Source organism: Lagenorhynchus albirostris, chromosome 3 (genome assembly GCF_949774975.1).
Source record: "Lagenorhynchus albirostris chromosome 3, mLagAlb1.1, whole genome shotgun sequence".
Taxonomy (NCBI): Eukaryota; Metazoa; Chordata; class Mammalia; order Artiodactyla; family Delphinidae; genus Lagenorhynchus; species Lagenorhynchus albirostris.
The window spans coordinates 4,126,345-4,152,695 of NC_083097.1; the positions used below are offsets into that span (position 1 = coordinate 4,126,345).

The 26,351-nt window shown below is 45.8% G+C and overlaps 1 protein-coding gene across 1 annotated transcript in view; it reads left to right on the plus strand.

The window, feature by feature from the left end:
* The window catches only part of ADAMTS16 (ADAM metallopeptidase with thrombospondin type 1 motif 16), a 154,662-nt gene that overhangs the window by 88,462 nt on the left and 39,849 nt on the right, over nucleotides 1-26,351 (plus strand). Inside the window, exon 18 of the mRNA XM_060145959.1 lies at nucleotides 17,064-17,190. Within this exon, the coding sequence (XP_060001942.1) occupies nucleotides 17,064-17,190 (127 nt within the window). The remainder of the gene's footprint in view (nucleotides 1-17,063; nucleotides 17,191-26,351) is intronic.

The window sequence follows — 26,351 nt, forward strand, 5'->3', positions numbered from 1 at the left end:
GAGAATAGTACAAATTTAGAATATAATGAATAAGGAAAAAATAAAAGTAAACTCATGCCTTCTTTATAGGTGCTCTAAATAAATGAGATGAAGAAAATAAAGGAAAACTGAATGATTAACCAAAAAATAAGTCCGAAACGTTAACACTAGATACTTAATATATATGAATTCTTCTCATTATAAACTAAGAATAAAATATTTAAATCATATTTAAATTCTGACATTAAGAGCTTTCTAAGGTGAAATAGAACCCCCTTCTGTACAGCAGGCTAGCAGCAAATGGCTCTAAAGGCAACTAGAGAAAAATGGGATGTCCTACACTGGTGATGGACCCACAGGAGCTGCTGTTTTACTCCATTCAGAAAAAAAGTAGAACAGAGCCATACTCTGGGCACCTCTGTGTGTGACCTGGGAAAGTTAACCGACTTGTTTCCCTTCCCTCTTTCTTATAACCATCCCCTACGACTCTCTTGCCCATATTGGGGATGCTTGATTTTATCTGCCCCTATTTAGGATTATCTAACAGTGTTTGATTAAAATAATAATTAAATCAGAAAGCCCTCTATTTGTGTAAGGACATGACAATGTTCATGTGGTGAAAGGAGTGTAATGAACCACGTGGCAGCACCTGTAAAGATGTCTGGCCCGTGAGAGTATTTCATTAGGACAGTTTCCCTCACATCTTCCCTTTGAGAGTCAGGCATGCAGAGGGATGCTCAGTTTCCTCAGCACCGACCAAATTACCCATCTCAGCAGCCTGAAAAACACCGAGTGGATGGTCAGCATACTAGCAAATCTCCTAATTTCATCTAAGGACTAATTTTTACATTGAGGTTTCTAGAGGAAATCAACCCCAAACCCATTCCCTAATCATTTGCCTAAAGAAGTGTGTTATAGAGTCAGCAAATGGGTGTTTGTTTTTAATTTTGAAAATTCATGGAAAAAAAAATTCATGGAAAATCAAGGTTTCTCAATTCAACAGCAAGAAGGACTGTGGGACACCCATCCTTTATCACCTTGTGTAGGCTGCGGCTCTTCCATTCAGTCCTCCGGTGGTAACGCCCATGCCATAACGCTCCCAGGACTCAGCACCTAATCAAAGCATCCCCTCCCAGGCCACATGTGAGCACTTGTGAAATCCCATGGGCTTGAATTGAAGTGGACCCTCCCATATTTTCCTAAAAGGACAAAAGCACAACCTCACCCTCCCTTCTCTCTCTCTTTCCTCTCTTGTGTCCCCAGGGATCATCTTACTTTCTGTACAAAAAGGAGGAAAATTAGAAACACATCACTGTAGTTAACTGAGCAGCTGCTATGTCTTGTCACTTACATGGCTTTGTGGAAACCCTCAACAGGGCTTAAAAGTCGAAAGAGTCCATGGAGGCTAGAGGCAGCCAAATCGGGTTCAGGTCTTGGCTTCATTTTATCTGCATGTTTTATATTTGGAAGATTTCCACTTGCATAGACCTCCCAATAACCTGGATTTGGAACCTTTGAAGCACCTTTTACTTAGCTATCTTCTTGTGACCTTAATGTCTACAAGGGGTTCTTTAAAGGAACCAGTTGGGGAATTAATGAACTGGGAGAAGATACCTGGGAAATCCCCCACCTCTTGTTTCATTCCAGAAACATTACCTGGCATCAGTAAAGGAAGGATAATCCCATTTCCTTATCTGTTCTAATGGGCCTGTCTCTCTATAGAAAATAAGATTTCCTGACAGTGCCTCTCATCTTCTTTTCTGACAGCTTCCTCTGCTCTTTTTTTTTTTTCCCTTTCCACTCACTTTTATGACATAACCATGGGATTTTATTTCGGTTATCCTGCTTAGTCGTGCCTCGACCGGACTCTCATTGGGGCATTGGTGATGTGCAAGGACTCATACAATGAGATGCTAAACCAAGAGTATTTGGGGGGATAGGAACCAGCTTAGCCGATTATGTCCTACTCTAAGATAAGGGCTTTTAGACATGGTGATGACTTCACCAGACTCTTGTTGACAGTGTAAAGGCATCAGAAATTTCTCAAAGTTACATATGCTGCAATTTTTAAAAATCTACTTCTGTGATTTAATCGGTTCAATGCATTTCAAATAGTAACAAATTTCAAACCTCTGATTTACTTACTCATGAAAAGGCTTGTTCAGACGTGGCTTATAGTTATGTTGAATTTATCTGATATGCATCGTGCAATGTCTGGGGATTATCATCTTTCAGATGGAACTATTCATCTGTTTCACAATTAGAGTTCCTCAGACAAATCTTAAAACTGGCTTGTAAACCAGGCTCTTTCATGCTTTCCCAGTAATGTTCTCTTCACCATCTACAGATATTTTTAGGGCTTCAACTTTAATTAGCTTAGTAGTTAGGTTTAGAAAATGGAATAAAAAATAAAATGGAATAAAATTAAGTATTAGCAACCTTGCCCTCATTTTGTTGATATGAAACCATTCATTCATCCATTCACTGTTCAGTCAGCAAACATTTGTGGGTGTCAGTCTGAACCTCAAACTTCTTTAAGCCACATGGGGAAAATGTAGAGACCTTTGCTAATTCTCTCTGTTTCTGAAGTGGATGATGAAACACCAATGTAATTGTTACTTTATAGGAAAAGTCTTTAGTGACTTATTAGCATTAAGGCTAATTGAAACATGGTACCTCTGTACAGCTCACCCAAGGCGTTGAGTACTTACATTCTTCCTTAAGTGTGCAAGGCACCACACTGAGTTCTGAGGCTATAATGAGGAATCATACAGACCGGCCCTGTCCTTCAAAACATGCAATCTGGAGGGAGGAATTACCGCACACCCATACGTAACATGCAAGATTATACACTGTCATATGTAGGCATTCATGAGAACTCAGAGAGGACCCCAGAAACGTGGCACAGAGGGTGCCGGGTTAGCTGCATTTTGAGTATATGTCGTAGCCAGAGGTGGAGAGCTGAGATGGCTTTTGAACATCAGTCATTCATATTACTCATCTCACTGGCTAAAAATCACATCTTTTTCACAGGAACTACTTCAAATTAGACGTCCCCCGTCCTTATATTCAAAATGTCCTTACCTATTTTGAATGTTAGAGTAAATGTGCATTTTACTTTTTTAAACTTTACCTAAGGGCTTGGGCTTGTCCTTCTAGGTCTCAGAGATCAACTGAAATTACTCTGGCTTTTTCCTCCCTGCCTTGGGTCACTTTTGAGCCAAGTTCATGAAACCACTTCTCTGTCTTTACCCAAGGCCTGGATAAATTACAAAACACATCCCCACTTTAGCCCTCTTACCCCCCAGAAAAGCAGAGGAGAGGAAAACAAGTTCATCTCCTGGAGAGGGACCAACTTCCTCAGGAGGCCTGTGCGATGTCCACCCCATCCCTTTCTTCAAGAGCCCCCAAAGGTTCAGGGTAATATGAAGAAGTCCATCTCGTCCACTCTTTCTGGGGAGCAGGAACCCTTCCCTGTCCCCAGAGCCCCACAGTCCTGCACACACACCCTCACTGGGGGCACTGGGACCCATCCTAGGCCCAGCCCCTCTCAGGCTCCTGTGGTGGTCACGTGGTCACGGATGGCTCCCCCTTCCACCATCCTCCTGCAGGGGGAAGGAGGTGCACATGTGGGTTTCAAGTCCTGCTGCCCCCTCCTCATTAACCAAACTTGGAACCTTAAAGACGGGTAACACCTGCCTATAGCAAAATGAAGGGCATGTCCTGCTGTCATTTCACACAGGTCAGTGTGGTCAGGAAAATCAGATATCGGGCCAGCTTCTTGTTAAGCGGAACAGACACAAGGATGTCACGGGCCATCCGTAAATGGCCATCATCACCACCCTCCAAGCTCTGGTGCCCGTTAGGGCGCCATCATACCAGGAACGCTGTCACTTAAGCGCACCTGGGCATCATTTAGACTCTAGCAGCAGCTCCCAAGAGTTCACCCTCTCTGCTTTCCTGGAGTTATCTTCCTTCTTCCACTGTCAAGGTCCTTCAATGTGCAGGCATTCATGTCTGTACTATATCTAGCGCTCACCACAGAGATGATGCATGCGTCTCGTGGAAACACATGCTTCGTTTATGGAATATTTTCCAGTTTTCTCTGTAGTTTTGCTTAAATGATGGGTTTCTTTTCCTTTATTAAAAAAATGATAAGGATTTTGTCAACAGCTGGAACTCATTCTATTGTTAGAATTACTGAAAACTTAGATATTCTTTGATATAATCACAGTCTTTTAGACTGAATACTCCTCGTCCAGATATTTTGGCAAAATGTGAAGATTTTAAAATGATTTCCAAAGATCTGGCAAGAGCTGGTTTCTGTAAAAAGATAAAGGTAGAGCTTCATCAAATTGCTCGTTAAACTCACCACCTTCCATGGCTAGGGTTCAGCTTTGGTCTTTCCCCAGTTAAAGGATTATTCTCTCTTTTTTAATGTATTTTTCAAATTTTATACTCTTGTTCTCTCTTATCTATTAACATGGATCATTTTAGAATATTGGCCAGCTTGATTCTAACATTCCTGTGGACTATGAGATTTTTCTTTATGACAGATAGTTGAGAGATTGGAAGCACAGTTGAGAAATTGCTTTACAGATGTGCCCCCAGTCAGAGAAACGATACTTGTGTCTCCGTAAACACTCAGCCAGGTGGCTGAGGAGACCCCCAACCCACATGAAACTCGTCTGAAAACATAATTATCTAAAACCTAGTGTAAAAATAGAGCCCAGAAACCCTAAATACCACTGGGCATATGGCTGTCTATATTTTTATTTTCCCAGAATATTCAGATGTTTGAAAATAAAGGAAGAAGCATTTAAATTTGCCTTTAGAGTTTACTATTGTTTATATGGGGAAAGTAATGTTAAATTAAAACCTCGAGCATCCCTACCACCTACAAACAGATTTGACCTCCAAAATTCATCATCTCTTGGTGCGTTGCTGAACTTTTAGATTCGTGACCATTTCAATGCGGGACAAAGTGCAGTGTCTAGTATCCCCAGGCTAAATCCCTGTGAAAATCTTGTCTTTTGGAAAATGCTGTGACTTGATCTGAGATGCAGAGCCAGGAGTGTTTTCCGGCATCCTCGTATCCATAGGCAACTAACTCCCAACCTAGTCAGGGCCTGCACTGATGCCTGAGGGTCTTCACCCTGGGACGGTGGATGCCAGTGTGTGCCATCTCCTCTCCGATGTCTGAATGTCTCTAAGGACCCCTTCAGTTAAGAGAATAGCAGTTGAGCCTGGCCATTTCGACTTTAGTAGTCCAGAATTTGGGCATCACTTGTCCATCCCGTAGGCACCTGGCATGGAATGTTTCATCCATTCACCTATTCCTGTCCATGTGGAGAGGGAATGCCTGCAGCCTGAGAAGCCCGGCCTGCAGGCTCCCAGCCTGTGGCTAGGAAGGATGCCGACCAACAACCTGCCTTGGCTTTATTTCTTCATTCTCGATTTGACTTAATCTCGGTGAAAATGCGCAGAGACATCGGATGCAATTCCCCTTTTAAAAATGCAGAAATGGAGGTAAATGGCTATAGTATGACTGAAAGGATATTGTTTTCTATAGGCTCCCAGGTCAGTCTCTGCAGAAAGCCCAGGATCTGGGCACGCTGCATGGAAGTGAAAAAGTGTCCTGCAGAGGAAAGAATTTGTATTATGCATCCTCACGTCTCATCATTCCTACATGCTATCGTGTTGAGCAATGACTGGATTATTTTTCCCCCTTTCTTTGGTTTTGATTTTTTTCTACACTGGTTTCAATTTTATAAGCTTTCTCAATGTTTTAAACTTTTCTTGGGTCTGTGGAAGTGCTTTTTGTAGGTTCAGTGTTCCCTGCACCTCTGGTGTGCCTTTGCTGTGCTCTGCTCACCAATGGTCAGCTCCAGGAGGCCCTCAGGCAGCAAGCCGTGGTCCTCACCACCCCAAAGCAGCACCACCCTCAACTTTCCTGTCCGGATATTTGTCTTCATGGGTGACGTGTGTACATGTCACTGCATTCTCTCTGTGGTTTAGATTCTGCGACCGTGATGGGATGGTCTAGGGTGCTGGTTGGTTGGTGATGTTTGCTGTTTGCTTTAGCTGCTATGTGCTCAGGATCCAGCACATCCCAGGCATCAAGTATATACTTGTTGAATGAACAAATGCAAGATATCAACCGCTTTTCCATTTATAAATATGCGAAGGCCACAGATGGAAATGGCGATGCAGGGTCAGCCCGCTGTCACCCCTCCATGGTGGCTTCCCCAGGGCTGCCCCTCAGGCTTCTCATCCTTCTGCTCCTGGATGTAAAGAAGGGAGCATATCTGAAAGTGAATTGAAATTCCCTAGAATTCAAATTCCCTTGCTTCTAGCCTTCTACTCAGCTCCCAGTGAAATAGAGTTAATTGTCCTCCAGTATATGAAGAGTTCTGAAACAGAATATATTATGAATCTCTTTCCTTCTCAAACAGGAATCAAACAAAAGCTTAAAATTTCTACACGTGCATGTCATGTTAGATAGAAAGGCCAGGCCAGCAGGTGACCTGTCATGCCAAGGCTAGAACGTGCAACGTGGGGTTTTGGCCAGACTGTCAGGGATCGAGTCCTGGCCCAGCCTCTTTAAAACTCGTGAGCTCCTTAAGCCTTTTACGCCTTAGCAAGCCCATCTATAAAGTGAGGATAATAATGTAATCACCCGTATAGGATTCCTTTAAGGATTAGGGGAGAGAATACCTGTAAAGCTCTAACACTTAGTCTGGCCAAGTAAATGTCAGATTCTATTCTTTTCCATTAGTGTTATAGCTTTGCTTAAGAAATTGGACTGTTTAGGTTACTAAACTCTTAAAGCAAGAGGAAATTACACAATGATACTAGTCACGTGGCCCCAGGCAGGGGAGATGAACACGTTCCTCCCTATTTTGGATTGTGCTGCTGTCTTCAGGGTCCTGTGTGTTTTTGCACACTGGTGTGTTCAGGCATGTGTGGTGGACACACACACTTGGAGAGGGGCATGCAGCATGTCTCTGTGTGTCTCTGTGTGCCCACGGGGTGTGCAAGCTGGTAGCTGCCACAGTGAGTGGACAAAGCATGACCTGCCCTTTTCCTACCAGGATGATGGGACAACGGCCAGTGGGCAGGACTTTGGGGCAGCTCAGGAGGAGGAGTGGGGCAAAGGGTACAGGAAGTACGTCCTGGAAGCTGCAGTTTCCAGCATAACAGATGAGTTTACTCTCCTATGCAGCATTTAAAGGAGATGGAGAGAAATGGTCCTGTGAAATGCTTTCTGATTCCCCAGCCTCATGGATGGAGCGTGCCCTTCTTGGGAGGACTCAGGTCGCCACGCGGAGTTCAGTCCAGCACGTCGTGTGATAAGGCAGCATGTGGTCCTGTCCACAGGGGCAGCCCTGACCTTGCAGAGCCCTCGGCCCCCCACTGAATGCCCCAGACAGTTAGGCCACTGGTTCTGAAACCTGTCCTGTGGAGCTCCTACTCTCCCTTTCTCCACCCAGTCTGCTATCTTAGCATCTGACCTTGACAACATGCCAGCCTGTAACCTTTTCAGACTCACGAACTGAGAACTTTAGGTCCAGGTAAATGCTGAACGCAAGATCTTGAGTGTACAGAGTCTATGCATATTGTGAGCGGAAGTCTCTGCCTAAGGACCTAAGAAAAGCCCTTTGATACAACGGCATAGACGTTGCACACAAGCATGAGGACCGTTTCTTTTGCTTAATCTTTAGTTCACCATTTTTTCTTCAAGTGAGGTTATGGGTTGGTTGAAATATAGGTAAGCACAAGGTAATGAATAGACAACAGAAAAGCGGGAGTTTGAGAGAGATTTCAACTCATAAGGCAACTCATAAGGGAGAAATGATCTGATAAGAACCATACAGAAATTAAGAAACAAGATCAGGAGTATGAAAAAAGAAATGCAGATGTTCTCGGCCACGACTGTGGGTTCAGATTTTCAGATTCTCAAGTGAAGCAAAGACCTTCTGTTCTCATGGAATTTTCTGCAGCCCTGGATAAACTGTGAAAAATGGTTTCTCAAAGCATAACCAAAACCTTTACAAGCAGCCTGGCCATGTGATACCTGGGATGCTCCCTAAGAGCTCAGGTGTAAGAGTCTGGGCACAGTCCAAGGAGCAGAGCCCTGATGTGGAGTCTGCCTTCCACTCCGCCCTCCACTGAGGAGGGAATGTGAACAGGCCCAGAACCTTTCCTTCTTCTTCAGTGCCTGTGTGGGTGTGTGCTTTATGGGGCCCCTGACGTGCTTTCCAGTTTGACTTTCTGTGTCAATCGACGATTACCACGTGGATCAAAACAGAAACCAGGATGTCAGCTTCCCCTGCTCCCAGCTCCTCCCTCCCTGGTGCATCTCTTAGGCTTTTGTTGCTAAGCTTTCTGGGGGGCAGAGAACAGGAAGGGGAAGGGGAGGCCCGAGCAGGTAGGCAGACAGGCTGCAGGCCAATATGAGGTCAGGTGAGCATCACCTGAGAGGTCAGGCCCCTCCTGCCTCATCCTGCACTGCCCGGTGTCCTTGAGAAAAGACTGTCCAGGATGTCAGAAAGAGGGGATGTGCATTTTCATGAAGGCCCAAATCTGTAGATGTTGGAATTATTTTTCATTACAAATGTCACAAACATAAAAAATAAGGAAGACAAATCTTCCTCTGACCCAAGGTCACTGCAAACATTTTAATAAGTCCTGTCCCATCTCTTCCTTATGTTCCGGTTTACATGTGTGTGCTCTCTTTCAGAGGTTCGTTAATGATAAGCTTTTCCATGTTATCACATCATTTGTATCCTTCCTTTGCAGAGAGTTCCTCCTTACGTATTAAATCAATAGCTCATTTTTAATATGGGAGTTCACATTCTTGAGCAAATACATTCAACCATTATTGATACTTTTGTTGATCTAAAACAATAAAATAGCTAGTTATTTTACCGGCCAAATGGGTTTATCAGGGAAGAGCAAAGAACTGCAATTCTGGACATGCAATTTATGTCAAACCACAGGCAAGTCCAGAGAATAAAGGAGAGGAACATTCTTTTATAGAGGAGAAAAGGAAGTTGTGATGGGTTGTTATAAATGAAAAGTCCATTGGAGGAAACTGGGAGTTTGAAGTATAAAGACTTTCCATTGGCTGAGCTGTGCAGTTTCTCACTGGCTGGACGGTTGCCAGACAAGGAGAAGTTCTTCCTTCCTTCTGCTTGTAGTAAAGTAATAACCTTCTTCCTGTTGGAGATGCAAGGTACCTCTCTTCTTGTCGATAATGCAGTTGACATCAAGTGGTAGGGCATGAGAGCTCCCCCTTCTAGCCTTCCCATTCCTTTTTCTTTTTTTCTTTTGAATGTAAGGGACCTGAATGACTCTTTTTTCTTTGAAAATAAAGAGTATTATTCTTATATAAATTTAAAAATGACCTTTCTGTGTGTGGTTCTATACTACAGTTTTAAGTAAGATGTCATCATTTAAAGTGTGAGAGTCTAGTAGCCAATAGTTTACCTTCACTAATTCAACCAGTGTTTATTGTGTACCTCTTCATTTTGTGTGTCAAGTACTATGTGTTGAAGGGTTTACAATAAATACTCATGAATTTCACATTCTATGCATTAAAACTTTAGTATTATCAGAATATTTAATCATATTTTCTTATTAATTTTTTTGAAGACTATAGATTACTTTTTGAAAGTAAGAATATCTGTGCAACCACTACCCATATATAGAACTGGAACATTGTCAGCACCAAACCAATTGCATTTTATTTATGTATGTATGTATGTATGTATTTTTGGCTGTGTTGGGTCTTTGTTGCTGTGCATGGGCTTTCTCTAGTTGCGGCGAGCGGGGGCTACTCTTCGTTGTGGTGCACAGGCTTCTCATTGCAGTGGCTTCTCTTGTTGTGGAGACCGGGCTCTAGGCGTGTGGGCTTCAGTAATTGTGGCACACGGGCTCAGTAGTTTGGGCTCGTGGGCTCTAGAGCATAGGCTCAGTAGTTGTGGTGCAAGGGTTTAGTTGCTCAGTGGAATGTGGGATCTTCCCGGACAAGGGATTGAACCCACTTCCCCTGCATTGGCAGGCAGACTATTAACCACTGTGCCACCAGGGAAGTCTCTCATTTCTTATTTTGTGTATGTGTGCTTATTGTTTATTTTCTTCATTAAGTTACTATGTCAGTGACAGTTTAGCCAGGAAAGCAGAAAACACACTAGGCATTTCAAGCAGGAAGGTTTTTAATATAAAGGATCATGTACTTCCAGAGTAGCTGGAGAAGTTGGAGGAGTAAAGGTCAGAGACAGACCCATGTAGCTCTCAGTTGCTCTGGCTATTAAAGAGGTGGAAGGTGTGGAACATTCCAGAAATTCCTGGTAAGGATTAGAGTTAAGCCAGCATTGGAGCAGGTGCTTCCCAGGAAAATGTCTGGAGACTACTGCAGACCTCACATCTGCCAAAGCCAGTGTGTATCCTCTCTGCCAGGGACATGATGCTGTGGCTCTGTCCACATCCTGTGCTCGTACTTCTCATTGGTGGGATCTCCCCGACAGCCTCATAGACAAGAGATGTAAAGACTGCAGTGCTGACATGGAGCCCCTGTAATTGAGGGAAGAGCAGGAAAGAGAGGAGTGAGCTGGGTTGTAGGTTGTTATGCTTGAGGGTGGCCCCCTCCCCCAAAACATCAGCTCCTGGATTCACCATTTTCTCTCCCCTAACATATTAACTTCTGCTTCACATTTTTGTCTGCATCCAAATATATTGATGTCTGTTCATTTTCTAATATACTGACTTTTGTTCCAATCTATATCAGTTCCTTCTTTCTGCTTCCTTGATCTATCCTTTCTTCTAACGCTGTAATTAAGTATTGGCTTCATTTATTTCCATTCATACCTATTTTTATCAATATAAGGTATTTAAGGCCATGAAAATAACCTCTGAATCTTACTTTTAGTTACACACCGTAAATTCTGTTTTATAGCATTTTTGTCATTGTCATTTTCTTAAATGAATTTTGCTGTGAACCTGATGACCACTCTCCTGTTTTGTCCTACTTCCACTAATTGCTTAAAATTTCCAGGCAACACTCTACATTTTCCCTTTCTTCCTTATCTGCTTGTGGCCCATCAGTGTCCTCCACTGAAGATTGTACTGTCTTTCAGAAGGAGCATTTGGAAATGTGCGCAGGCATTTTAGTTGCCATGATGAGTGGGGGTGGGTTGCTTTCAGCATCTAGTGGGCAGATCCAGAGGTGCTAAAAGTCTTATGATATGACAACCGTGCTGCACAAGTAATATTGGCACCTAAAATGTCAGTAGTGTCCCACTAAGAAAAATGAAAGGTCTCCAATGTCACCAGCTAAAAGAATTAACTGACAGGGCTTCCCTGGTGGCGCAGTGGTTGAGAGTCCGCCTGCTGATACAGGGGACACGGGTTCGTGCCCCGGTCTGGGAAGATCCCACATGCCGCGGAGCGGTTGGGCCTGTGAGCCATGGCCGCTGAGCCTGCGCGTCCAGAGCCTGTGCTCCACAACGGGAGAGGCCACAACAGTGAGAGGCCTGAGTACCACAAAAAAAAAAAAAAAAAAAAAAATTAACTGGCAGAGTCAGAACTTGGACATGCATTGGACAAATTCAGTGTTTTTCTTTGGGTTATATTTTTTCTATCACATTGTTACTAAATTATTCCATGAATGACTAGATCTAGATTTCCCTCTTATCCGATTAACCTGTAAAAGTTTGGGACTTGGCTGACACCAAGGTCAAACAAATGTCTCCCCTAAGAAAGAAAAATGAATACATTAATAAAGTAAAGTTATGTTTCTATTTCAAAGAAAAACAATTTCCTATTTGCTTGATCGAGAGCCTGTACCTCACTCAGGACCATCAGTGATCATTAAGGCCTGATTCTTTGTTAAGACTTGAGCATAAGCATTGAATTTCACAAGTCTTCAATCTCAAAACTGGAAACCAAACTGAAGACATTATTCATAGAGTCACACCTAAAAAGCCAGAAGAGTTTGGTTAAAGAATTTAAAAAAAAATTGACTTTTAAATTATCATATAAGTGGAGAGAAAAGATTAATTTTCCTTCTCTACTATTAGAACTGACAACCAGCAGTTTTAGAAAATGGTACTCTTGTTCAGTAGGTCCTCATGTAAATTGGGTCATTAAGATTATCTGGCTTAATTTCAAGGAGTTCGCAGGATTTAATTTAATGGAGTTCACAAGATTCCCTACAGAACAGCTTTAAAATGACATGTGTTTCTTTTTTTTAATTTAATAGTCTCTTATTCCCTGTTAGCAAGTGGAAAGGTAGACTCATAAAACATTGATTCAGATTTCGTCTCTGCATTGATACATGGGTCAGTCATCAACACTGTGCCTAGTTCATCCTAAGTACTGTACAAAGAAGAGAATATACCCTTATTTGGATGATTCTTTTTGCCAAGTATTATTAACTCACTACAGTCATCCTTCCCTGTTGGTTCCAGGAACCCGCATGGATACCAAAATCTGCATATGCTCAAGTCCCTTATATAAAATGAGGTGGTATTTGCAAATAACCTATGCACATCCCCCCACACACTTTAAATCATCTCTAGGTGGCTTATAATACCTAATAGAAAGTCAATGCTACCTAAATAGTTGTAAATACTTGGTAAATGCTAGGTAAATGGTTGCTGGCACAAGGCAAATTCAAGTTTGTTTTTTTAGAAATTTCTGGGATTGTTTTTCTGATTTTTTTCCATCTGTAGTTGGTTGAATCAGCAGACTCGGAACCCTTGGACCAGGAGAGCTGACTGTATTAACTTGCCGGGGCTTAGAAGTTACTGAATATAATGAAATTGGCCGATGGCTGAAAAACTGCCTAATAAGTGTGGGAGCAGATCAATCCAGGCAGGCTGGACTCTCCGCTCTCAGGAAATTTGATCTAAGGGATGACACATATATGCCCACTGAACTTTGACATTAGGTTCACCATATAATGTCTTACCCAAACCTGGATGCTACTGAGAGGCAAAAGGGTTGCTTACCATTTTTCTAGGACAAATGAGCACAAACCTGGGCTAGCCTGGCAGGAACTGTCTTTACTCACAACACTCCGGACACCAAATGTGTGGGTTTTGTCCACACCAACCAGCATTGCCGGATTTTCCAGCTTCCAACAGGGTGTCCTGCATTAATCTAACTCCGGTACTAACTACCTAGAGTCACCATCAGACCCCACAGGTGAAGGGCTCAGTCCCACAGCACTGCTCCCACTTCAGATGCCATTTGCATGCCAGGGCACCCACACTTCTGTCTGACTTGGCTACAAGGCTGTGGGTTCTACACTCTCCTACCCACCCCCCCGGTTTCAGGTTCAATAATTTGCTACACCAGCTCACAGACCTAAGGAAGGCACTTTACTTGCTTACTGTCACTGGTTTATTGTAAAAGACACCAGGGAACGGCGAGATGAAGAGGTACACAGAGAGAGGTCGGGAAGGGTTCCGGACCCCATGAAGCCAGGGTTTGCCATCCTCCTGGAAGCTCTCTGAACACGTTGTTTAGGGGTTTCCATGGAGATTTCATTACACAGCATTGATTAAATCATTGGTCATTGGTAACTGGACTAAATTTCCAGCCCCTTTCCCCTCCCCAGAGGCCCAGGATTGGGCTGAAACCCTCTAATCATGCCTTGATGCTTCTGGGGTCCAGCCCCGTCCATAAGCTGTGAAGGGACCCCGCCACCCGCCGGCTCAGACACTCCAAAGGTTCTAGGAGCTGTGTGCCAGGAGCCAGGGACAAAGACCAGGTATTTATTTTTTACTACCTGTATATCACAGCTCTGTAACCTGAGACATAAAAGTGGTGGCCTTGGGTATTGCGTAAAGCGCGGTTCTCAAAGTGTGGTCCGCAGGGCAGCAGTGCCAGCAGCACCCGGGCGTCGGTTAGAAACGTAAACCCACAGCCCCCACCCCACGCCTGCTGAGTCCAAGGCTCTGAGGTGGCCAGGATTCTGTGTTTAAACTACCAGAGAATTCAGATGTGCTCTCAAGTCAGGGAGCACGGGAGTTCAGAGGCAGGGGGATGTGGGTCTGACTTAAAGGGATAAGAAGACTTCTGCCAGGTGTGTCAGGGGTGGCAGCGGAGGACCGTATTCCAGGCAGAGAGACAGCTGGGAGTCAGAGGACCAGGGGGGATGTCGGCATGAGAGAGATGCAGCAGAGCTGGAGGACAAGGCTGGGAAGTCTCCAGCTTAAAAAGAGAAAAACAGACTTTTAACCTGGGAGTGGCATGAGCGTGTGTGTCTGTGTGTGTGTGTGCGCGTGTGTGAAGGAAGTATCCGTGGTATGAGTCCAACAGCTGGACCTGAAGGAGGAATGCCTGGAGTAAGGCATGGGCGTGGGGGGCAGGGGACTACAAGACTGATCCCTTGACCACACAGAGACCACAGAACCCCGGACAGGCAGGGCTGGAGGAAGCCTGCTTTGAAATGGATGTTTATGTATTTGTGCATCTGTTAGACGGCCAGGTCTGTGAGTCCAGGAGGCAGCCTGGGGACATGGGGGCTAAGAGCGGGTGCAGGGCAGGAGACGGGGGCGGGTCAGTAATCCATCGCCACGTGCAGTCAGGGTGATGCCCAGGAAAGCACCTCCAGGAAAGTGGACGAGGGCGAACCTGTGCAAGGCTTGGAGTGTAAGACGTGAGGGACCCTCCTCCAGTGCCCATCACTGCGTGTTTGCGTCTATTCTGTGTGTGACGTAGTGACAGGGCACACAGCTGGCTTGGTACCACATCAAGGACACTGAAAGAGATGGATTTCCGATATGTGCTTCCTTCCACAGTGAAGCCCAGCAGGTGTCAGTGGGTTGCGTTGCCTGACGTGCCTCTTGGTTCCCCCCGTCCCCAGGAGAGCTGTGGCCACGAGGGCTCCATGGCCTTGCTACACAGGTCACCAAGCCCATCTTTGATTTTACTAAATCTATATATTAGAACAAATGCCACGGCTTCGGTCTTAGCAGAGCCTGGAAATATTCTTTTTTTATTATCATTCTTCTGCCTCGTGGGACTGAGGTTCACCTTGACCTTCTTCCCGTTACTGCTCCGGGACACTTGCTGTATGTGACTTAAATCTTGTTCTTTCATAGAAATACTCACTTTCAAGATTCTCAACATGTTTAAGTAAATTTTCTTAGATTTCTGCAGAAATATTCCATGACCTTTATCAAAGTCACTTTTATAAATATACTGTTCCTGATGAGAGACCATTAAAATCAGGAAGATACAGTTGTGAAATCCACACTGGGGTGCATCAAATAAAAACTGTTTAACTTGGTTAAAATATGATTGGGTCACGTTGGCAGAGAGCTGAATAATCGCACAAAACCACAAGGGTCCTGTGTCACCTCTGATTGTCCTCCATCAGCACCGACAGGGCCATACCCAAGGCAGGAAGTGGTCTGGGGCTCAGACGCATGAGATCTGTGCTTGGGAAACAGGAGGGCTCTTTTCCCTCTACTGATCAAGGAAACTGATTCTCTAGAGAAGGGAACTTGCCCCATCGACTTGCCTTATTCCTTTTGACAAAGCAAAGCCAAATGTCAAACTTGTTTCCACGTATATCTTCGAGACTTTTAGTGTTCTTCAAGTAAGGGACTCGGTTTCATAGAGAATCGAGCATTAGATGCTGTTGAGCCTGGAGTTGCCAGCCTGTGGCTTTGGTCCTCTGAAACCATGTCTTGGGTCCCTTCCTTTATGAGACACCTCTGGTCATCTGCCTGTGGGGACCAAGTTGGATGCAGGTCATTCTGAGCAGTGCAGCCTTGACTGCAGAGGAAGTAAAACAGATGGGCCTCACGGACAGGAGGACTCCATCCATTTTCCAAGCACCACAATAAAAATCATTATAAATCTTAATATTAATTGTGTTAATTTTTAAAATCAACACTGGTTTGGTTCTTTTTCTTTCTTTTTTTTTTGTTCCTTTTCACTGAATGAACTCCTTAACTTCATCCTTCAAGATATATATCTATTTACAGTCCTTTTGTATTGTGGTAAAATATATGATATATATGATATAAAATGTACCATTTTAACCACTTTTGAATGCATGGTTCAGTGGTATTAAGCACATTCATATTGTGCAAATGTCACCACCGTCCATCTCCAGATCTTTTCCATCTTCCCAAACTGAAACTCTGCCTATGAGACACCTCCCCACCCCATCATCCCCCATCCCCTGGCAACCACCCTTCTACTTTCTGTCTCTGTGATTTTGACTAGTCTAGGTACCCTACTGTAAGTAATGGTTCCTTTTTAAAAAATTATTTATTTTTTGGCCATGCCCTATGGCACGTGGGATCTTAGTTCCCCAACCAGGGAACAAACCTGCACCCCTTGCATTGGAAGGGCAGAATCTTAACCACTGGACTGCCAGGGAAGCCCCACTGGTACCTTTTTTAGTAAATTTAATGAATTGAAATATCGAACATATTGAGAGATGCTCAGAAAGCCTGAGTAGCCCTGGGGATATAAATGGAGCTGAGAATCAGACCAACTTTCATTTCCGTTGACCTCCTTTGAGGCAACATCCAAGCCATGATTGTGAAAAGGTCACCATCCAGCTGCAACCCTGGAGGTATTTTGCTCTGTGAATTCTCTGGTGGGGAAGCGCTTATCACTTTGTTGTCTGTATTTCTTTCCGGTTTATTACCGATCGTTTCCTGTTGTGCCCTCTCACTTAGAAGCACAAGTGAGTGTACTTAATATGGGTTTGTTTTGAAAAAATGGCTGGTGTTTCCAATTCTGGAAACAATAGAAAAGAACCAAAAGATTGTTTTGTCAAATATATGTTGGCACCCATAGCAAGACACACGTTACAAGATGTTGAAATGTAGGGGGAAAATACAAGCCATCTTAGAATTGATGCAATTCACTGATAGAAATCACCAAGACAGGCCAGAAAAGTAGAGTATTAGTAGTCAGCCCAAGGCCATTAATGCAAAGACGTGCCAATACAGTAAAGATTTTCTTCAAGAGATTTCCTGAGCTCTTCGTCTGCCTTTTACCACAGGGCATGTTTGTGAGACTTCACTGTGCACCCCACTCTCTCACAGGGCAGATGACCACGAGAGCAGGCTGCTACAGAGACCTGAGGTTCCCGGTGAACGCATCATTCTGCAGCCCCGACACCCGGCCTGTCACAGGGGTCGTGCCTTGCAAAGTGTCCGCCTGTCCCCCCAGGTAAGAACTGTCATGTTCCTCTGAATGGGTAGCAGGGTTTTGCAGATATAATGCTGAGGCCTTGGTGCTCCTGTGGAATAGAACTGCCAACCACTGCCACATAATCCGTGACAGCAGAGGCAAAAGGAACCAGAACTGCCTGCACAGGTGAGCCAAATAAAGGGCGCCGGGGCTGGAAACAGCCTGCAAGGCCTTGTCAGTGGGAGCGAAGGTCTCGTGGTAGACGGCGCTTGTTCTGTCTTACTCAGCGCAGGCTGTGGGAGGGATGGTGTGCTGTGGACATAGGAACGCTTTCCCTCGCAGCCTCTATCCCCTTCGCTGGCGTTTCCTTTTCTTACTGAGTGAAACCTGTTAGAAGAACCTGCTGGCGAGGCCTGTCCAGGCTGTAGAGGGAATGCGGACGCTGCACACTTGTGGGACGGGCCACGGAAAGCAGGGCTCTGTCATCCTACTCACCTGTCCCCAGTACTGCCGCCCCTCCACGTTTCTGAAGAAAGCTCAGGTTCCCTGACACGGGGGCTGGGAAGGACCCCTGGGAGGCAGCCGTGGTCCTGTCCTGCCCTCCTCAGCCGTCACTCCCTGGGCTTGTCCGTAGTCTGTCTGCTTCTCACTTGCTTCATCTTCACGGAGGGGCTGTGGAAATCATCTGAGTAACGTATTTATGGGATGAAAGGCCCGCTAGACCCTTCAGATAGCGGAGGTACCCGCCACAACACGTGTGATCTCATACGTCTTGATTTTAAAGACGCACAGGAGATGGCTCTGCTTGAGCTGAGCCTCAAAGCAGACAGCCGGATGCCTCCCCCAGAGACAGTAAAACCCAAGAGGGAGGGAGGCACTGTCTCCCTTCTCTCTGAGTCTGTGGGTCCCTGGTCCCTCACTTAGGGTAGAGATGGAGGACACAGACCAGCATCTGAGAGGCCGGGACCTTGCCCCCCACCGCTGTGAGGGGCGCGGGGCCTCCTTGGGAAGATGTGTCCTCCCTCAGAGGGCCAGTGGCCCGACTCAGCCGGACTCCTCGGCCACCACGCCCCACAGCCTGGTAATGAGAGAGAGAGATGAGTCAGTATTTGCAAAAGGAATTTAGCGCCTGAGGCCCATCACCCACCGAGGCATTGGAGGCCCACCTGGGGGTATTTCTGGGACCAAAGGAGCTCCTGGAACTGATACCCAACCTGGTCCTCGCTTCACCTGTCAGCGATCCTGAAGCCAGACGGGCGCCCCCATGGTCTGCGCAGGGCTGGACGGCAGACAGAAGCTCAGCCACTGTGGGCTCCTTCTGTGCCTGAAGGGACACACCCAGTGCACACCGTCCAGGATGGTTTACGAAATGAAGCCCCTGGCCAACCAAGAGAAGACATAGCACAGCACCACTTCTGCAAAATGAACCTCCCGTCCGAAGGAAACAAGGGGCCAGACAGCCAGGGCTCCCAGGGTCCGCTGAGGTGTTGCACCAACTTGACCCCTTCTCCCCGGACAGCCGGCTCTGCACCTGTGTTCCAGGTAACACAGCGTGGACCTCACTGTGACCTCTGATCATACCTCTCCAAGGAGCCTTGGGGAGAAGGATGTTAAGAGCACTGCTGCAGGCACTGGGCTTCTCTTTCCATAGTGCACCGAGTTCTTGCTAAGTCAGAGGAATCCAGGGTGCCTCAAGGCAACTAGTTAACAGTGTTGAGAAGCCGAAAAACCTCACTAATTTAGACGAAGAGGGGTGTGTTTGTGCGTGTGACTTTTATGTGCAGGGGAAACTAAAGTTACTGGTGACTTGGGACTAAATCCATCGGAATGCTAAAGCTCAGGCTGATTGGGAATGTTTAGTTCTTGCATGGAATCTCTCCCTGGGGTCGTGTGAGTGGCTCATCCCCTTGTAGTCCAAGCTGCCCAGGTGGCTTTGGTGAAGCTCATTACAGTGGACTCAAGTGAACATTGACCCCAGCCCCGGGCTAAGTCACCCACTCCTCAGCTTCCACCTTCGTGATTTTAAGCGTCCCATAACTCAGATGAGAAGTGGTGGTTGGGACACCCTGAATAGGCCCCTCTGCATCTCCAAACCGTGCAGGACTCAGCCCAGGATGCAGGAGTGGCTGGCGGCCCTGAGGGGGCAGGGGAAGCAGAGGCAGCCACGGTAGCCAGCAACTGATGCTTCTCCGAGGACGGCCTCCACCCCATGGTGCGGGGAGAAGGCTGGGGGTTCCCCTCCCTCCCTCTCCTCGGCTTCCTCCTTGTACTGAACCCTTAGGGGAGGCATTTAAGCGATGCCCAGCTGCTGTCTGTTCAGTGTTACCCCAGATGACAGGCTGCTTCTACCAGCGTCTGGTCCCGTGTAAGTGCACCAGAAATATCACTTTCCACAAAGGTCACTTATTGGATTGGATTATTGGTTATTGGATTTCAGTGATAGAACTCTAGCATACCTTACGTGGTCGGGCAAAACTGTCCTTACTCTTAACCATTATCCATGACTATCATCATCATCTCTTGTGTCTGTTTAGATAAATCTTGTTTGCTGGTACAGAATTTTCACGCTCATTGATTCCAGAAAATCTCTCCAGGGTCAGGTGTTAGTTTTGTCCACTGTCGTATCCGAGGGACGAGAGCTGCGCCTGTCTCTCAATAAATGCTTGTAGAATTCAGGGATGAACCAGGGTCCCATGGGCCAGGGCAAAAACTCCAGGCCTGTGGCATGGTCTCGGGAAAGTGGCTTCACCTCCTGATGCCTCGTTTTCCTCAGCTGTGAGTTGACAAAGAGAAAACACACAGACGTATGCCCTAAGTACGAAGCTCTGTGACCCCAGTCTCCCTTGGGGGGTCTTGTAGGTGAGACCAGCCAGTCCTGTTTGTATGCTGCCATTGAGAAATAAGACGCTGCTTCGTCAACTCTCTCGTAATCTGTAATAAGCCTTATTTGTATGTTTCCACGTGTCTCTCACGTAAAGTACCCGCCCTAGGCCAGCCTCCTTCAAGATCTGCCCCAAGAGTAAGAGAGCTTGTACTATTCTTGATGAGCCATAGCTTTAGGGACTGAGGTCTCATCAGACGCTTTCGGTCATCAGAGCCACCTGTGGCCATTAGCATCCACGTGAGTGACCACGCTCCCTGACTCTCCAGTCCTGTCCCAGCCTCTCACTCCTGCCGTCAGCAAGGACTGCCAGACAGCGCTCCCCCATGCACATTTCCTCTTTCTTGTTTTTGTTAATAGAACTCCAGACACACACACTCACACACCCACGCTCACACACATTCTCACACTCACGCTCACGCACGGACGCCCTGGTGGACGTTCCCCATCCCCCTCCTAGATCATCGTCAGCCAATGGGATGCGAGCCAAAGAGATGCAGGTGCCTTCAAGGGAGTCCTGCAGAAGCTCTACTTCCTCCCCTCCTGTCCCCTCTCCTGAGCAGTAGCAGAGCTGGCCTTAGTCAGCTCCAGCCCCGACAAAGCATGTGGAGTCACAAGACAGCATCCCTGATGACTCCCTGGGGCAGAGCTGCCCCGCTCCGCCCCATGTCTCCAGCCCAGCCTTCCATGTGAAGGGGAAGTGCTCCCTACCATGTTTGAGCTGTGCTTCCGTGGTCTCTGTTGCGGCAGCTGAGCCCTCTCCTGCTTCCTACCTGCTGCCCCTGTGAGACCTTGTTTCTAAACACCCTGCCCTGGCCATGGCCTCTTTGTCTTTGTAGCTCCTGGGCTCCCAGATAGATCCATGCTCGAGGTGTCCTCCTGTCCCACCAGGTGTCCAGGCTTTAATCCCCTTGTCCAACTCCACTTGCCCAGAAAAGCCAGTCCGGCGACACCTCTCTCATCACTCACTCTGCTGCTTGTGGAGCTCGGGAGTTTAATGCTGCCAGAAGTTCACAAGCCCACGCTCTCACTCTGAATGTATGGCCATCGGCTTCCCTGGCCGTCCAGGATGGCAGGCAGTCTTCTCACCCTTCCCTGGGCATCTCGTCCCTCGCAGGACAGTGATATTACATCACCTCCTGTCTCCTCCAGCTTTCTTCTTCTCCAGCTCACACTCTTGGCCCAGGACCTCAGACCTCAGAGATGGGCTGAGGCAATGGCCACACCCTCCTCCCACCAATGCCACCTGAGACACCCCCGTCACTCTGCCTTCCTTCCTTCACGCTGGACCAGGGTCCTGCTTCTCCCCAGGAACCTTCATAGTTATGTCTCTCCTTCTCCTTCATGCTGATGGACTCCTTCCAAGAAAGATTTTTAAATGGGTGTTGGGTTTCCTTAAGCAAGATTATAAACGTATATATATATATTTGTATGCTGCTAGTTTTTCCAGTAGGTCCCCTGTTCAGCCCACTGTTTCTCTCCCTTGGCCTCCTCCCCCCCACCCCCTACAGCCTGTCTTCCTGGTTGTCAGGGACCCAGAGCCAACAAGGTCTCTGGATCCTTCTACATCTTATATTCTGTACTTAACTCATTGGTGTAGAATTTTACAAGTAAACTCTGTCAAGAGCTTTGTGTGCAAAGAAAAGGCACAGCTCAGGAGCAACAGGACCAGTCTCAGGGAGACTGGAAGTAGTGCATGGGAACAGCCTGTGGAGAACACAGCGAGGGCACCCAAATCACCCCAGAAAACCCAGAGGCCCCCACCTTATTGCGCTCTTTGATTTATACATCTCATATTTTTTGATATTTATATTTCCTCTGAAAGAGAAAGCTTTGGGAGACAATAGAAAGCCTGGCAGTGAAACTAATGCCATGCGTCCCTGCTGGGAGACCCCTGAGGAGGACAAGAGGGGCGGCTGCAGGGTTTCTGCTTCACCCCCAGCCAGTTGCAGGAGCCTGATGACAAGCCAGCCCGCAGGTGTCTATGGTCCGGGTGGGACAAAGTTTCCCAGTTCCCAGCCCACAGCTCTTCTGCATCCAAGTCCTTTGGTGGAGTGGACTTAGCATGCTAAGGGGCTAGAGCAGCATAGCCCATGCCTGCCAGCTCGCACCTGGTCGAAGGTGTGGGCTGAGCTGCCACCTTGGTACTCCCACCTGTACGTAATCAGGGCAACACAAGGTCAGGATTTGTTGAGGGAATCCACGTAAAAGCTCTTAGCCCAGTACATGTGCTAAAACACTCAGTAAATCTTGGCTGTTTTATTTTTTGCTGCAAAAGGAGAAACAAATTCACATTAGTTATTAGTCTGTGAAGCAAAACGATCAATGACAAACACAGAAGAATGAACCTGTATTATATGCCTCAGTCCTTGTGGGTTATCATTTTAACAGTTGAATTGGGAAAACAGATCTTAATTTTAAAAGTTGTTTTGTTGTCCTCTGAAATGTGAGATACATTTCTCTCTTGCCCAGAATACCGATGATTTTTTGTCCCTGATTAAGTGGGCAGCAAACCCAAGCTTTATTTGTCCAAGCAGGAGAACCCTTGCCTTTCTTACTAGACTGCTCCTGCGAGGCGGCCGTCCATGACCCTCTCGAGCCGCGTGTCCACCTGCTTCTCCACGGCCTCACAAAGCCACAGTGGCCACACTGCGTGGCTGCAGTCCTCAGCCTCCCACCTCTTCGTCTGACTCGGGGCAGGGAGGATGAAGCAGGGTGCAATGTGCCGTCTCCAGCTCCACGTGAAATGAAGGAGGCTCGCCAAAGGACCGCGAAGCGGAGACTTTAAAATAGCCTAATCCACAGCCTTTCTCCTTTGTAAGTTACAAGAACAGGAAAACTGCTCCGCTGGTGGGAGCCCCTTGCCTCCTGAGCCCTCCCCAAGCACGTGTGCGCGCAGCGCGTCGAAGGCGCGCACGCACGGTGTCGCCGATGGGGTCCCAGCTCGTAAATCTCCGCGAGGCAGAGACCTGGGAGTCCAGGAGCCTCCTAGCTGGAGGAGGAGGATCTCAAAACGTCTGCGAGGCCCCGGCCAGCAGGAGCATCACGGCCAAATAATGGAGCGTCAGCACTTCGAGAGCTGCTCCCCTGGGACTGAGTGAGGCCAGCGCCCTGCAAGGAGGAGGGCCTCTCACAGACGGCAGCGTGCGGCTCTCCCACGGCTCATTTGAGGGAGAATCAGGCATTTTTATCGCTTGCTTTTAAAACGTGAACTATAAATCACACGGCTATTTATTTCCTTTCTATTTCTCAGTTTATCTAAATGGAGTGGCTCTTCCTGTCATTTATCTTATCTCTCTAGTATTTGAAGCACAGACACTAATTGTACGCCTTCCTGGACCATGGACTGAAGGTGGAACAAGAGGAAATACTTTCCAGATGGCAAACGAACACTTTTCCTCTCTCTTCAGTATTATTCTAGGAATGCAGAGTAAGCGTGTAGATAAAACATACTGTCATCGGATGCCCCCCACCCCAGTACACATGTAGCCCCCCTCTGTATTCCTCTCTGCTTGATATTTGGATGGTCATATTGTTTTTGCTGACACTTTGCTGACCCTCTACAAACCTATCAGCAAAACTGCTTCTTTTACGACCAAGATACCGAAGCGGGTAACGGCATCCATTTGGTTGCATCCATTTGGTAGAAATGACAGAGCAGATGCACCAGGGGAACTTTATGACTAATGATCTTCTTATGGCAACACTGCCAGTGACAGGAAAGGGGGCAGTAACTTTTTCGTCTCATCTCTTAGATACAAGCCTTGAAAATATTAATGCCCAGTAGTGTACAGGTTAGCAAGGGAATGAAAAAGTCCGTGGTCACTGAGGTGGTCCGTATAAGTGAAATGGCTTAACTCCCAGGATGCTACAGAAATGAGTATTTCAGTTCATTTAATTAGCAGAGTGACGGAATAAACAAGCCACAGGACTGGCTTCCTGGGTGTGTGATCTTCCCATTCACCCAGGGCCCGGTGCTCCGAAGGTCCGCCTCTTGGTTTAATTCTCTGATGCAGCCAACTTGAAATCCTCATGATTTTGCACCTTGCAGTGGATTCCACAAGTTATACAGCCAGCCCTGCCCCGCAGCCTGACTTCTGTGTCAACATTCTTTTCTGGAATCTTTGGAAACTGTACTGGAATGTTTCTTCTTTTAGTAAATCAATTATACATTACTCGAGTTTGGAAGACAATGACTTCAACTTATGGATTTCTCTGGTGACACCACAGTGGCAGATGTGAAGGATATACTTGGTACAATTATCTTTTCTTATTTTCTTTCCACTTACGGGCTGAGCGCCAATTTTGCTGGACTTAAGAATACTTGCAGGTGCGTGAAGTAATGCTGAGGAGAGCTTTACAGAACCTGTGTCCTCTGGGTTCCCCAGCTTCTCTGTCCTGTTCTTCTTGTAACGAGCCTGCCTGTATCTAGGGCACCTGGTGCTGCAGCTCAAGCCCACACACGCCACCTCCCTAAGGGGACCTCACTTTTCTTGCGAAGCCTTGTCCTCCCTCCACTGCACCCCCTTTGAAAAGGCATCTAACCCTCTATGGTTAATCAGGGAAACCAGAAGAGTTATAGCATCTCTGTAATTGACACTCTTTGGAGAAGCATTCAGCTTCAGTGTGAAGTTGCCAGTTCAGGTGCTAGGGTCACGACTTGAAACTGTATAACCACCTAACGCAAAAAAAAAAAAAAAAAGTTAAATAATACCTAAAATTTTCATAATACTTTTATTATTCTGGTCTTCAGACTTCAATATGATCAAAACTAAAATTCATCAAGTCCCCTAATAATATACACTATGGCATATGCTTCAAATACAAAAATGAAAAACAAATCTACAGATAGATAAATAGAATTGATAGATAGATGACAATTAGATAGGTAAGTAGGTAGATAGATAAATAGAATATATTTTTACTACAAATCTATATGTATATCTATATATTCACTGCAAGTATACTAATCAGGGCTTCTGAAAATATCTGAAGCTTCTCTCAGAATCATATCTTTTTGGGGAGAGAACACAGTATGTTGGGTTTTTTTTTTTTTTTTTTTCTCTTGCCGTACGCAGGCCTCTCACCACTGTGGCCTCTCCCATTGCGGAGCACAGGCTCCGGACGCGCAGGCTCAGCGGCCATGGCTCACTGGCCCAGCCACTCCGCGGCATGTGGGATCCTCCCGGACCGGGGCACGAACCCGTGTCCCCTGCATCGGCAGGCGGACTCCCAACCACTGCGCCACCAAGGGAAGCCCAGTATGTTGGTTTTTATGTAAGATTAGGCACCATTGTTTTATTCTCTGTTCCGTGAATTATTTAGAATGATTGTTTTTTGCATTTCTAAATTTATTGAGGCTTCAGGGAAAATTTTTTGTTATTTCAGATGTTACTACATTGAGATCAAAGAGAGAGTTAAAAACGATATCATTTTTAGCATTTTCAAGACTTCCTTTATGTCTTAGGAATGGGAGTTTTTATAAATATTTTCTGTGGGAATGAAGGAATGTGTGTTTTGTGTTGTATTAGGGTTATTTATATGACAGGTCAAGCTCCTTATTTATTCAAATATGTTCTGACTATCTATCTTGTGTGTCTGTTTCTGAGAGAAATACTTTAAAATCTCTCATTACGATTGTTTATTTTTCAGTTTCTCCTATTAATTTTACTTTATAGTTAACATTAAAATTCCACTTTATGTTGTTAGGTAGGGTTTTCTGCACGTGTGGTTTCTGCATGAATTGTTCTTTATTATTAAATAATGTCCATCCTTATCCCTAATATTGCTTTTCAGTGGATGATCTATTTTTTTTCAGAAATGAACCTTATGGCATGAGCCTCCATTTACTTATTTTTGACCTGGCTTACATTTCTTCATTACCTTTATTTTTAAACGTCTGTATTATTAGGTTTCTCTGCACCTTGATTAAATAATTTTCTGTTGTATTTTGACTTTATCAAATCAAGACTATCTTTTACACACAAGCTTAGCCCATTTATATGAGGTATGGTTGCTCTTGTACTAAATTTAGGTCTGGATTTAGGATGTGTGTCCTCCATTTACCAGGCCTTGTCTTTGCATCTGATTGCTCCATGGCTTTACTCTTTTCTGATGAGTTTGCACAGTTCTCTTTATGCTCTTTTATGGCCACTCCTGCAAGAAATTATACTTTCTCCTTCTTTCACCCCACTGCTTTTTGATATAAATAAATAAACAACCATATAAATCAGTGTAACTTTTAAAATATACGAGATTACCCACACGTGATTATTATAAAACTCTCAGAAATAAGTAACTTATAGAAAAAAGCTAAGTG